This window comes from Helianthus annuus, chromosome 9, assembly GCF_002127325.2.
Source record: "Helianthus annuus cultivar XRQ/B chromosome 9, HanXRQr2.0-SUNRISE, whole genome shotgun sequence".
Taxonomy (NCBI): domain Eukaryota; kingdom Viridiplantae; phylum Streptophyta; class Magnoliopsida; order Asterales; family Asteraceae; genus Helianthus; species Helianthus annuus.
The window spans coordinates 6,650,739-6,663,141 of NC_035441.2; the positions used below are offsets into that span (position 1 = coordinate 6,650,739).

Consider the following 12,403-nt stretch of genomic DNA (forward strand, 5'->3'; position numbering starts at 1 on the left):
ATTCCTCCCTTCTTTGGTTTGATTCAGGACAAGGACAATCTGATGCATAATGACCAAACTTTTGGCAGTTATAGCATTTTATCTTGCTTAAGTTCTTCCCAAACTTCTTTTGGTTGTTTCTATTCTTGTAAGCATTCTATGAGGCACTCTCCTCCCTTCTTTGTTCTCTATAGTTATCATGTGAAGAATCTTCATCCCCTTCTTCTTATCTGAACTTTCCATCACGTCACTTGCCTTGTGATGAATTGAACCTTCCTTGTCCATTGTTCCCAAAATGCCTTCCACGACCATATTTCTTGTCGCGTCGTGTAAACATAAGTTTCTCTTGATTGTATACCGGGTTTTCATCCACCTAACCGGTCCTTTCTTCATAGGCTTTCAACCTTCCAATTGTCTCATCCAGCGTCATTGTTACTAGATCGGCGAATTGTTCAATGGTTGCAACAATTTGAACGAACCTTCTCGGTATAGAACTTAGAAGTTTCCATACTAAAGTCGGTTGATCAAAAGTTGATCCAAGACCACTTGCCCTCGTAACAATACTATTTAGTCTTGCAGTGAACGAATCGATAATGTCTTCCTCTTTCATTTTTAACATCTCAAATTCTGTTTTGAGTGTTTGAAGACGTGCCTTCTACACTCAATCTGCACCGACGTGCCTTGTCTTTAACGCATCCCAAATTTCTTTTGCACTCTTGCAACTTGCAACTTGCAACTTGTACTAGTACTATCATATCTTCCGGTAGTGCTTGAAATAAATACGCAATCGTCGTCATATCCTTCTTTTCATCAAGTTGCGTATTTTCTTTGGGTTCTATCATTTCCCATGATCCATTTTCCCTAAGTATGGTTTTTATATGGATTGCCCATACTGTATAGTTTGTAGACTTTAAGATAGGACACTGAAACTGGGAGAACGAACTACCCTCTTTAATTATTACCGCATTTGACGGAGAAGTTCCACCTGAATCCGCTATAATTTCTTTCCCAACAATTTTCACTTTCTATACTTTGGTTTTCTCCTAAAACCGAAGTCTATGATTCCACAATTCACACTAACTTTCTAACGGAATCAAACCAATTTCTAAACCTTATATAAATTCAAGAAAAATAAAACATAGAACCTAGAATTTGCGAACCGACGTGATTCCGACTTCACATATCGTGATTCTCCGCACGATTTTGCTTACTTTTCTTAGCAACCCTCTTGGCTGCGTTTTTTTTCTTTTTCTGCCTGCTTGATTCGCGATTGTCTAAACACGAACAAAAAAAACAGCACCAAGCCCGCTTGATTTGCGACTAAACTTCACAACCTAACACCCTCTTGATGCTTGATTACTTGCGGTAAAACAGACCACAAAACTTCTCAGGTTTTGTCTCTTTTGTAAATTTCAAATAACCCAAACTTTTCTAATTCGCGATTGCTTCTTCAAACCAGAATACAAACTTCTCAGATTTGCTTCCGTCTTCTTAACCCGAATCGCAACCTCTTGTCATGATTTGAATTAACAAAAAAACAGAGAATCCAAACACCCTCAATGATGATTAGATAAAAAAAATCGAACACCCTCCTGATGACCGATTAACCAACGAACAACAATCGTACCCGCTTGATGCGATTTGTGTTAAAACTTGACAAGAACAACCCAATCAACGCCTTCTGCGTGATCAGAATTGTTACGGAATTCAACCACCCGCTTGATGATCGTCTTCCCGAAACGAGTTTGAGCCCTAGGCTCTGATACCACTGTTGCCAAAAATCTTCTTGATGATGAACACAATGATAAAGAACAATAACAAACAAACTAGTACCTTTGATTTCTAAATGAACAATGATTGTGAATGTATGAGTGGAAAATTACAATTGAAATTTCTAACCCTATTTATACTAATCTAAAAGGTGCGATCCAATAGACGCGTCCCTTCACGAACAATTGTGTCTTTTTGATCTTGTGGGTGAGATTGATTGTGAAGAGGTGTGTTCCTTTCCGGTTTGTTGATGCCACCAATTCCAATAGGTGCGACTCCAAGGAGAAGTCGTATTCTTTGATTTGTAGGTTATCAACTTTCAGTTTGACACCTTTGGCCCTTGTACTTCATAACTTCCTTTAATTCTAACATAAACTATCTTTATACTAATTACATAATGAATCCGCTACTTTTGACCCAATTTCAGCTAGTTGACATAATGCCGATAACCACTATGTTATCCTAAACTGAATGGAATGCTCAAAATGCTTTATCTAATTCATTTCCTTACAAAGGTTTAAATAGGCAGTATAACTGAAAAAGAAATTACAAAAAGTAAATGAAATCAAAACTGAAACATCCTACATCAACTTCCTATTTGAACCAATTTCAACGTGTTACTCAAACTTTGCCTACAATAATTGTTATTTTATTGAATACAACTAACTCGAATACCTTTTTATTGATATTATATAATATACCTCGAGATAGTTGGTAAACGGGCAACAAGCTGCGCCGCTACCCCTTTTTGAATAGCAAAACTAAGCCTTTTAAAAACTACGTCCATAGATCTCGGGGTCATAACATTACTATGCATGACCCTTTGAACTCGACTAAGTAGGTCCACAGCCTCTGGTGCCAGAACACCAAAAGTATCAAAAGCAAATGGGATAAACACGTGCTGGTTGTCAAGGCACGCTTTCTCATGCTTGATCATTTTACCCAAAGCAGCCTGACCCACTGTGAAAGCACTACTCCCTAAGCCCACAAGCGGGGAAACCCCTGTTAGATCCACACATGCGTGTTTTCCTCCTACCCATCCAAAGACCAGAATGTCGGCTGGTCGAAGGGTAGATCTCGCTTCCAACGGGTCTGTTAAGAAATTAACGGGTGCCTCCTTCTTAGCAGAAATACCAGCGCACCTAAATATGTAAAAAGGACATACTTAACCAAATCACGTCGGTATTTGAACCCGGGAGCTCTCTACAATGAACTGCATGCTCACCAAAAGAATCCAAACACGCCCCGACAAACTGGGCATACCTCATCAACTGGAATAAAGGAATCATGAGGCGATACTTAAGGATATTACGGTACTCCACCGACGACATATGCTGGCCTAACCCATCTATAGGTATAGCAAGAAGAAATTCTTGTGCATGTGGTGCTTCGAGACACTCAAAAACGGCTTTTTGTCTAACGGTCAAGTCAAACTGCACTTTGATTTATTGGACAATTTTATTAAAAAGAGCACTCGCCAATGCATGTTGGGCTTTAGGGGGGGGGTGTCCTTATTAGTGAAACCGCTGATGTCAAAGTTTGGAATCGTATCACGAAGACAAGCCAAAGCACAAACATAATCAGAATCCATACCGCATATGCCACTGTCTCTTAAGATGTGGTCCTATAGCACCCACGATTGGGCCCCCGAGGCCACAAAAGCGTAGGATGAAGCCTCTATAGCCGAATACAACCCCAAACCTCCAAACATAATAGGTAAAGAAGCAAGTCGCCACTGGAGGTCTCCAAATAAAGGACCTCCACAAACCACCAATTCCTCAATCGCCTCACGCAAACCTTTGTCAAAGATAACGCTACATCTCCCATGTGTACAGGTTGGCATATCCTCAAGCCAAAGAAAAGTTTGGCAATGCCCATACAAGATCGAAGCAAGAGTAGTTCATTCTGCGGGTCACCGAATTTCGGCAGAAGACGCATCAAATCTACTGCCTTAGCAGCTCTTTTCTTTGCCAACCCACTAATAAAGCTTGCGACTCTACTAACAGCCCCCCCCCCCCCAAGAAGCTTCACCCCATTATAATGGCCTCCCAATGTCCTTAGGAAATAACCCTTCACGAAACTTGCTACCATCAAGAAGGCCAAAATAGCTCAGTTTTCTTAATATTAAGTTCAAGACCCAATGTTGGAGCCGACACCCTAATGATGTCCAACACTCTAGCCACCTCTTCTGAACCTCCAATGACAGTCCCATCATCAAGATACCAAGCATGAAGGAGAAGCTTGCATTTGTCTCTAATCTGATGCACAAGGGGGTGCAAAAGAAGATCGAAAGAAGTAGTCCCAATGGGTCCCCTTGCTGAACTTTCGTGGTAGACCAAATGTGCCCATCTCCAAGATACAATCTTGCTGGCTACCCATATAGAAATTCCACCCACAAAGAAATAGAAGGGCACCTCATCCTGACCTCATGAAGTAAGGCTGATTTATCCACCTGGTTAAAGCATTAGAAAAATCTACCGTAAGCATTGCAAGAGACCCATCAGTGTGACGTTCACTTAGAACCCTATTGACGCTGTGTAAAATGGCCTCAGCGCCACCCGACACGCCGACCCAAACTGAAAATCATTAAGGTACTTGGTCATTTCTGTACCAACACCCTTCATAGCAACCTTGGAAACCAAACGCCTCCATATAGTACCCACTGCAATAGGTCTATTCCCATTGTCGGGTTTTAAAAGCGGTGTAAGGGGAGCAGACGCGACAAACTCTGCCAAACACGATGGACATTTCCCCTAGCCATAAGTTGACTACCGCAATGATAGTGCATAAGAGATCAGTGGCAATAGCAGACCCCTCTCCACATAAAGCATCCAAAATGTGTTGTGCCCTCAAGCCATCCCTCCCACATGAGGTTCCTTTAACAAACGATTTAATGCAGCAAAGAACACTATCCACCTCTGCGACAAGGGGAGGCTCAGAATATATAGTACCTGGCATAGATGGAGGTTCTCTGTACGGGTGTGTAGCCTCTAAAGCCTGTACGCTATAATCATTGTATGGAGCAACACCGGATGAACATAACACCTTCACTGCAACTGTAAAGTGGCCATCAGCAACCTTTTGAAGACACTGCCTAACATTGGTATTACTAACACTACTCTCCTCAGGATTATCAACACCTCCTTGACCTAGAGACCCCACCGTAGGACTATCAAATATATTTTTAACTAACATAAAAATACCATCTTCTTTCCCCCATGTGGCTAAAGAATCAGAATTGATCTTTGTTGCAATGCCTTCCTATTCCCAGACCTTCTTTCTTGCCTATTTTTTGCTCTGACCACTTGCAAAGTGCAGCGAGGAAGAAGGAACAACCTAACCCACGCTTCAATGGATCTAGGTTGGGCAACCACTTTGTAGAGAGCGGTTTTCAACGCATGAGAGAAAGCCAACCGACAGCAGCTATGAGGGATGTTCTTCACGATGACAATGGTTGCTTTAAAACTTTTGTAATAGATTTTTCCAACATCAATTTCCTATTTGAACCAATTTCAACGTGTTACTTCCAACATGTCACAACTTCTTGAATTAATTTTAACAATTATATTGACTCATTTTCTTCTTATTCACTGGATGGGTGTAACTATTAGGTTGCTCTTGGATTAAAAGGAAAACCAGAACACAAAGCTGATTCCTACAAGGTAACAAAATTCATTGCCTTCTAAAAATATGTATAAAGTAATTGTTTTTCTTCTAAATTTCTCATGATCATATATGACCCTTATAGTTTCTAGAAAAGATTAACTTCGAATTGCCATTGTTGTTTAATATGGTGCAGGTGAAAAACCTGGAACACATGAAAATTCCATTAGAACAAATAAAGTTAGCAACTCATGATTTTCATGATGATTTTAAAATCGGACGTGGTGGATATGGGAAAGTATACAAAGTAGATCTCTTCCACTTTGATGTACAAAAATATTATAAAGATAATATACATCAGAGAGTGTCGGTGACGGAACTCTTGGGCTATCGGAGAAGAAAAAGCACAGTTGCTGTTAAGCGGTTAGATCGTAAATACGGTCAAGGAACTGCAGAGTTCTTGCAAGAAATCTCAGTGCTTCCATATTTTAGGCACCAAAACCTTGTCACACTTCTTGGATTTTGTGATGAAGATCAAGAGCGCATTCTTGTCTATGAGTATGCCTCAAATGGAAGCCTTGATGAATATATTTCTAGCAATGATAATAAGAAAAATTATTCATGGGCTCAACATCTACAGGTCTGCCTTGATGCAGCCCGTGGTCTTGAGTTTCTCCATAATGGTGTTGGAGAGCATCATAGGATAATTCATCGCGATATAAAGAGCTCTAACATTTTATTGGGACATAATTGTGTAGGCAAGATTGGTGATTTTGGGTTGTCAAGAATTGGGCCTGCAAATCTGCAGGCCACATTTGTCATGACTCAAGTTGCTGGCACACTCGAGTATGTTGATCCACAGTATCACAAGACAGGTATGCTCACAAAGGGGTCTGATGTGTATTCGTTTGGGGTGGTTTTATTTGAAGTATTGAGTGGAAGATTGGCATATTTTCAGAGGTCCAAAGATGACCAAGAATATCTACTCCACATGGCCAAACGCTGCTTTGAGCAGAATAAGCTCAACGAGCTTATCAGTTCTAGATTAAAGAAAGAATTTGAGAAAGGATCTTCTACTTTTGATGGTAACACCTTTCCAGATTCCGTAAGCATATTTGCAATAATTGCATATAAATGCATACAAGAAAATCGTGACGACCGTCCCACAATGTCCCACGTTGTGGAAGAACTTGAAAGAGCATTGAAATCTCAAGTAAGTCTTATTTTATGACAACCATGTACATTTGTGACAACATTTAACTATTTATTGTACAATTTTAATTAGATTTACAACATTTATGCAGGTAAAAGGGGTTGAAGCCTTGAGAATGTCACTTGAAGCAGTTAGATTTGCTACACATCACTTTAGTGATATCATTGAGAAGGGAGTGTATGACAAGGTGTATAGAGGAGAACTCTCAGATTCCAAAGGACATAAATCTATTATTGTAAAGAGACTAGATCATACAATGGGTTCATATGAGGATGATTTTTATAAAGAGATTGCAATTCTTTACAGTTTTAGCCACAAGAATGTCATTCCTATTATCGGATTTTGTGAAGAGGCGAGTGAAAGGATTGTTGTTTTTGAGCATATGGTTAATGGAAGTCTGAAAAATCATGTGAAAAATGCTAGTCTAACTTGGAAACAAAGGCTACAGATTTCTATTGATGCTGCACGTGGGCTAGCTTACATTCACAGTGGTTCTGACTCCCAATATTCAATGCATGGAGACATTAAAAGCAGCAGCATACTATTAAACAATGATTGGGAAGCTGTTATTTCTGATTTCATCATATCCAAAGGTGTAAGCACACTAGGCTATTACGATCCACTCTATACTAGCACGGGCATCCTAACACAGAAATCAGATGTCTATTCCTTTGGTGTGGTTTTGTTTGAAATCTTATGTGGGAGATTAGCAATTGAAACCATAAAAGTTGATCAACAACAGCCAGTCAATGGTGATCATGAAGATGGCCAAGTGGTTTTTCTTTCACAGTTGGCTGTACAATGCTTCAAGAACAAGAGACTTGAAGAAATAATCTTTGATAATATCAAAGAACAAATCGATGCAAAATCATTGGTCGTTTTCTCTAACATCGCCTATCAATGTTTGCAAGAACTTCCAAAAGACCGTCCAAGAATGGTTGATGTTGTAAAAGAACTCGAGAAAGCATATGAATGTCAAGTAAGTTCTAATATATTCATTATGATATCAATGAAGCAGTACTCTACTACTTACTATTTGAATAAGTAAATTTATTTTGTCAGGAAACAACTACTTGTAGTTTTATTGTTTTCATGCCTCACAGGATGAGTGGGAATGGGAGCAAAAGCTGCCTAAAGATTACAGGAAGATAATCGGGATGTCAAAATTTCCATTAGCCAATACAAGCCGAAAGAAGGATCTCTGGTCTCTCCTTTCTTTGGGAATTCTCCTTCACAATGATAAACTGGTGATTCAATCTCCTTAACCGTCTCTGATGCCTGCTTTCGACAAAATTGTTGTTTTAATTTGATTGCCTTTTAATGCAACAGTGGTTTTCCATTAGCATGAATGGAGTGAAAAATGAAATGGTATCAGCAAAAATGTTTTCATTCAAAAGTGTGAAGTGGAGATCCATAAAAAAATCCAGGTTCTCTCCCCTCTCCCACGTTTTTCCCAGTGCGCACGCTCTTTTCATATTATACGAATTTCTTGGGATACAAGAGGCTAACCTCTAGGGAAAGGGATAGTTTGCTTTTAAATGTCATTTAGTTGACTGCTAAAGAACTTTTTTGTATTATGTAATATGAACCAACCGAGCTAGAATTACATAATCATTGTATTTTAGAACTACTTATGGTTATCCCTTTTAGCATTTTCACTGTGGTAAAATAGGCTGAGCATATATGTTTCAATGTAGTAACATACATATGTGTAGGTTTTCGAAGGCTGCAAAGATATCAGACAACTTAAATCTCAATATCCAAATCCAGATAAAGCCTCAACTTTTAAGTCCGGGGATAATGTATGGAGCTTACCTAGTGTTCAAGTTTTGCAATCGAAGAAAAGTTTCTACTAGACCATTATATGTGAATTTAAAATACAAGATGGCAGGTGAAACCTTAAATGCATATTTTGCAAAGTGGAGACCTGGAGGCGAGTGGTTGATGGTTGAATTGTTCCGATTTTGGAATACTAATGAAACTGTTGATTGTGATATTTTACTCCAAAGCTTTTCTCAGTATTATTGCGGTAACTGGGGTATTTTTGTTGAAGGATTAGAGTTTAATGCCATTGCTAGTGTAAGTCTAAGAACACATGCATGTTGTTGTTTGCTTATATCATTTCTTTTGTTTTATATATGCATGAAAGGACAAGATGTATATGAATATGCAGTTAGAAGAACATAAAGAGAATAACAAACTGAGCGATGAAAACAATGTCCAAAGACTCATGAAACCTGAGTTGGACTATCAGGAAATATTCAAGAGGTCTGAATACAATATCCAAAATACCCCTAAAGAGGAGCTATGCCACCTGCTTTTCAATGGGTTTCTTATTGACAAGGGTGAAAAGGTTTGATTTCTTTCTTGTTTACCAAGTGTTTTACATCAAATACTGAGGACCATATTATTCTATCTTGTGATATACTAATGGAAAAATTGGTACTTTATGATGAATAGATATTTTTTCTAAGCAAAGCGAACCAGAAGAAATGCCATATGCTACGAGCAAAATCAGTTATATGCGATGCTTCAAATGTGAAATTCTACCGTATTAAACCTGAAGCACAATCAAGGTTGGCTTTTAGAACCAGCTTTATTACTCCCTTCATCCAAGTACCATTTATGCATTTGGTTGAACCATCTCACCATATTGATAACTCTATTTAAAACATATATATCAACCAAAATATAGAAATACAATGTCTATAATATATCATGAAATGATGTAATTACATGAATTAATATAGGTGCATATTTGAAGATGCTGCTGAGATTCTCTATTACCATGAATTCCGCATCAAATGTGACGTTGATACTCGGATGCTCTCATCGGATACGTCTTATGCGTGTTTCTTAGTGTTCAAGCTTTCAGAAAAATATCGCGGGCTCAAGTTTCCAGTAAAGGCACGAGATCTTCTACCCTATATAAAGCAAAGAACCAACATTATTTCTTTCACTGCCCCAAGCACAGTGAATTTAAACAATATTAAATGGATTCCAGAACAAAGGGAAGATGGGTGGATGGAGGTTAGAGTGTGGGAAACTATATCTGATAGGCATAATGAGGAGTCTGTCCCCATGGATTTGAAACTAATAAGTTTTGAAGGAAATATGTCTGGTCTTATTATATCTGGAATTGAGTTTCGTCCAATGTAGAATATATGTATCAACAAGTTTCTATTTTTTTTGTTATTTTTATTATAGTTTATACTAGGTTAGAATCTGGTGCATAATCCTACTCTTGATCCATAGGAATGACTCAGTCTTAATGTCTTCCATCACTTTATAATCCGGCTTATTGAACTCTTTATCATTTCTTACCTTCCAAATTTGCCACATTGTTGTTTGATACACCACCCCGATCAATTTCTTCCATCCTTCTGAGCCCACCAGTGTGTCTATACTTGCCATGACTTTGTTGCATGTCGTAAACCATATTGAAGCCGCTATGCATGTTGCCAATAAGTGATTTAGCCGCTATGCATGTTGCCAATAAGTGATTCGTTGTTTCTTCATTTCAGCCGCACCTTGAACAGATTGTTGTTTCCATTATTACTCCGCGCCTTTGTAGTTCCGACTTCACCATTATTTTATTACTTGCTGCCCTCCAAGTGCTGCCACTCTACGTCTTGTTCGGTGGCTGACACCTTTTGAATTTGTTCGTGAACTAGCTTTACCGATTGATCGTCTTCCCTAGCCGTCTTCCATCTCCATTTGTCCTAACCAACTTTAAAACTACACCTGCTAACTCTTGTTTTAACTGTTAAAGTTGATCATTCTCCAGACTAGTGTTTAGTGTTTGGTCCACACACCCAATGTTAGATTTACAGGAGTATGATCTGGATTTGTACGAAGTAATGAATGATAAATGTGTTCTTGATTGAATTGGTGAAAAACACCGAACGTACAGATGAATGTATATATACATTAGGGTTTGATAAGATAACCGCTAATACTTAGGTTATCATAATAATAATAATAATAATAATAATAATGTTACATAATAAAAACTAAGATAAATAATACTTATTCTAGCTTAATATCATTCTCTAACACCCTCCCGTAAGCTAGAACGCTGCAACATTCATGAGATTCTTCATGTGCACATAGTCCTTCGGCTGAAGTGCTTTGGTAAGGTGTAGGTCCGGGTTTCAGGACCGAAACCGTGATTTTCATGATTATGTTCAAGATGGGAAGAGATTAGAGATGATAAACAAACAAACTTTGTATTAATCCGGTAGTAAACATTACAAGTCGGCCCGATTACATGATAACCGAACTAATACCAAAGAAGTATACATCCAGGGAGAAATCAAGTGGTGATTTCTCCCGGTGAGGTCTCAAACCTCCTCTAACTCTCTTGTGTTGCAAATGACCAAGTGTTGGTATTTATACCCAACACAGGTTGTATGGTCGAAGGATCTAACTGACTGATCGATAGATCATCTGTCGATCATCCAGCTATCGAAAGATACACATATACCTCGAAGGATGACATATCCTTCGAGGTCCATCTTCATCCTTCGATGGATATCTTTCGAGCTCATCGAAGGATATACATAATCCGTCGATGCCTTATCCTTCGACACCAAACATTATACAACCATAATTTGTCTAGCAAACACACACGATCAAACGAATAACCCTCTCGTTTGACCACTTCAAACGAGCGGGTCTATACACGCTCGATAGACCGTTTCACTAACTATTACAAATTCAGCGTAAAATAATAACTAATCTATTCGACAAGCATCGGACACAAAATCTGCATCAACAAATTCCCCCTTGTCCGTTGCTGTCGAATGCTGAAAATTCAACTGCAATCGATCTTCAGTCAAGTATTCATCTTCTCTGTGTTAACAAATTCCCCCTTGACCGATGATCCAGGTAAGTAGTATCTTGATGCTCCCTGTATAATATTTCCCCCTTAAAGTACGCGTATCCGTGTTGGGTGTTGTGCAATTTCCTCAAAAGGCTCAATTGATCGATCTTCCGCTGATCTTCCAATACGCCAACCGGCATTTGATAAGGGTTCCATTCTTGAAAAACTGCATCAAGTCTTGATCTTCAAGCATACTACATTGATAGAGATTTCTGGTGAACTGTCTTCTGTAAACCGTCTTTGTGGAATCGACCAAGTAATGCACTTTAATCTTCAGCATCAACACTCAGGAAAGTCAGCTAGACCAAGTGTATCCCTTGCAAGTTCAACCAAACGGCACGCTTAGTTGAACTACATCCAGATCTCATTGTCTCGCCTTTGTGAAGTTGACCACGTAATGCACTACGAATCTTCAGCATCAGTACTCAGGAAGTCAGCTTGACCAAGTACATCGTTTGCAAACTCAACGAATTGAGTTACCCCCAGATCCCTGTAAAATCCCAAAGAAACATCAAACCCAAAACCGAATCCTGCAGGTCTTCAGCCTTGAATTATCAACTTCCATAAAGATTCCCCCAGGTCTTCAGTAAACAGCGCTTTGAAACAACTGTCGACTTTAGATACCTGTATGTTTCCGTGCAAAACCCTTCACGCTGGCTGGAGAATTAATTAAAATCCTCAAATATGTGTCTGTGCAAAACATTCCACTCCGAACCGTTTGTATCACCAGAAAATCACAAACTCTACCACCTGTGATTGCGTTTAGAAATTTACCGAAGAAATTCAACATATGAAAATTTTTATCCCCCCATTTCTTTGGTAAAATCTCTAAACCTTAACAGATTCTTTCCACTTCAAAGAAACTGTCGTCAAATGTTCACCAATTCCCTCCACTGAGCGGAACTGTCGTCAATCTTCATTGAATGTTCTCGGTTCCGAAAATTCACGAACAT

At 38.9% G+C, this 12,403-nt stretch overlaps 1 protein-coding gene across 1 annotated transcript in view; it reads left to right on the top strand.

Moving 5' to 3' along the window:
* LOC110877092 overlaps nucleotides 1–9,748 on the top strand; it is a 31,151-nt gene extending 21,403 nt beyond the window's left edge. Inside the window, exons 2-10 of the mRNA XM_022125251.2 lie at nucleotides 5,361–5,411; nucleotides 5,549–6,565; nucleotides 6,657–7,544; nucleotides 7,669–7,812; nucleotides 7,895–7,992; nucleotides 8,281–8,644; nucleotides 8,739–8,918; nucleotides 9,026–9,141; nucleotides 9,316–9,748. Of these exons, the coding sequence (XP_021980943.1) occupies nucleotides 5,361–5,411; nucleotides 5,549–6,565; nucleotides 6,657–7,544; nucleotides 7,669–7,812; nucleotides 7,895–7,992; nucleotides 8,281–8,644; nucleotides 8,739–8,918; nucleotides 9,026–9,141; nucleotides 9,316–9,724 (3,267 nt within the window). The 3' untranslated portion in view covers nucleotides 9,725–9,748. The remainder of the gene's footprint in view (nucleotides 1–5,360; nucleotides 5,412–5,548; nucleotides 6,566–6,656; nucleotides 7,545–7,668; nucleotides 7,813–7,894; nucleotides 7,993–8,280; nucleotides 8,645–8,738; nucleotides 8,919–9,025; nucleotides 9,142–9,315) is intronic.
* Nucleotides 9,749–12,403: the final 2,655 nt, after the last annotated feature.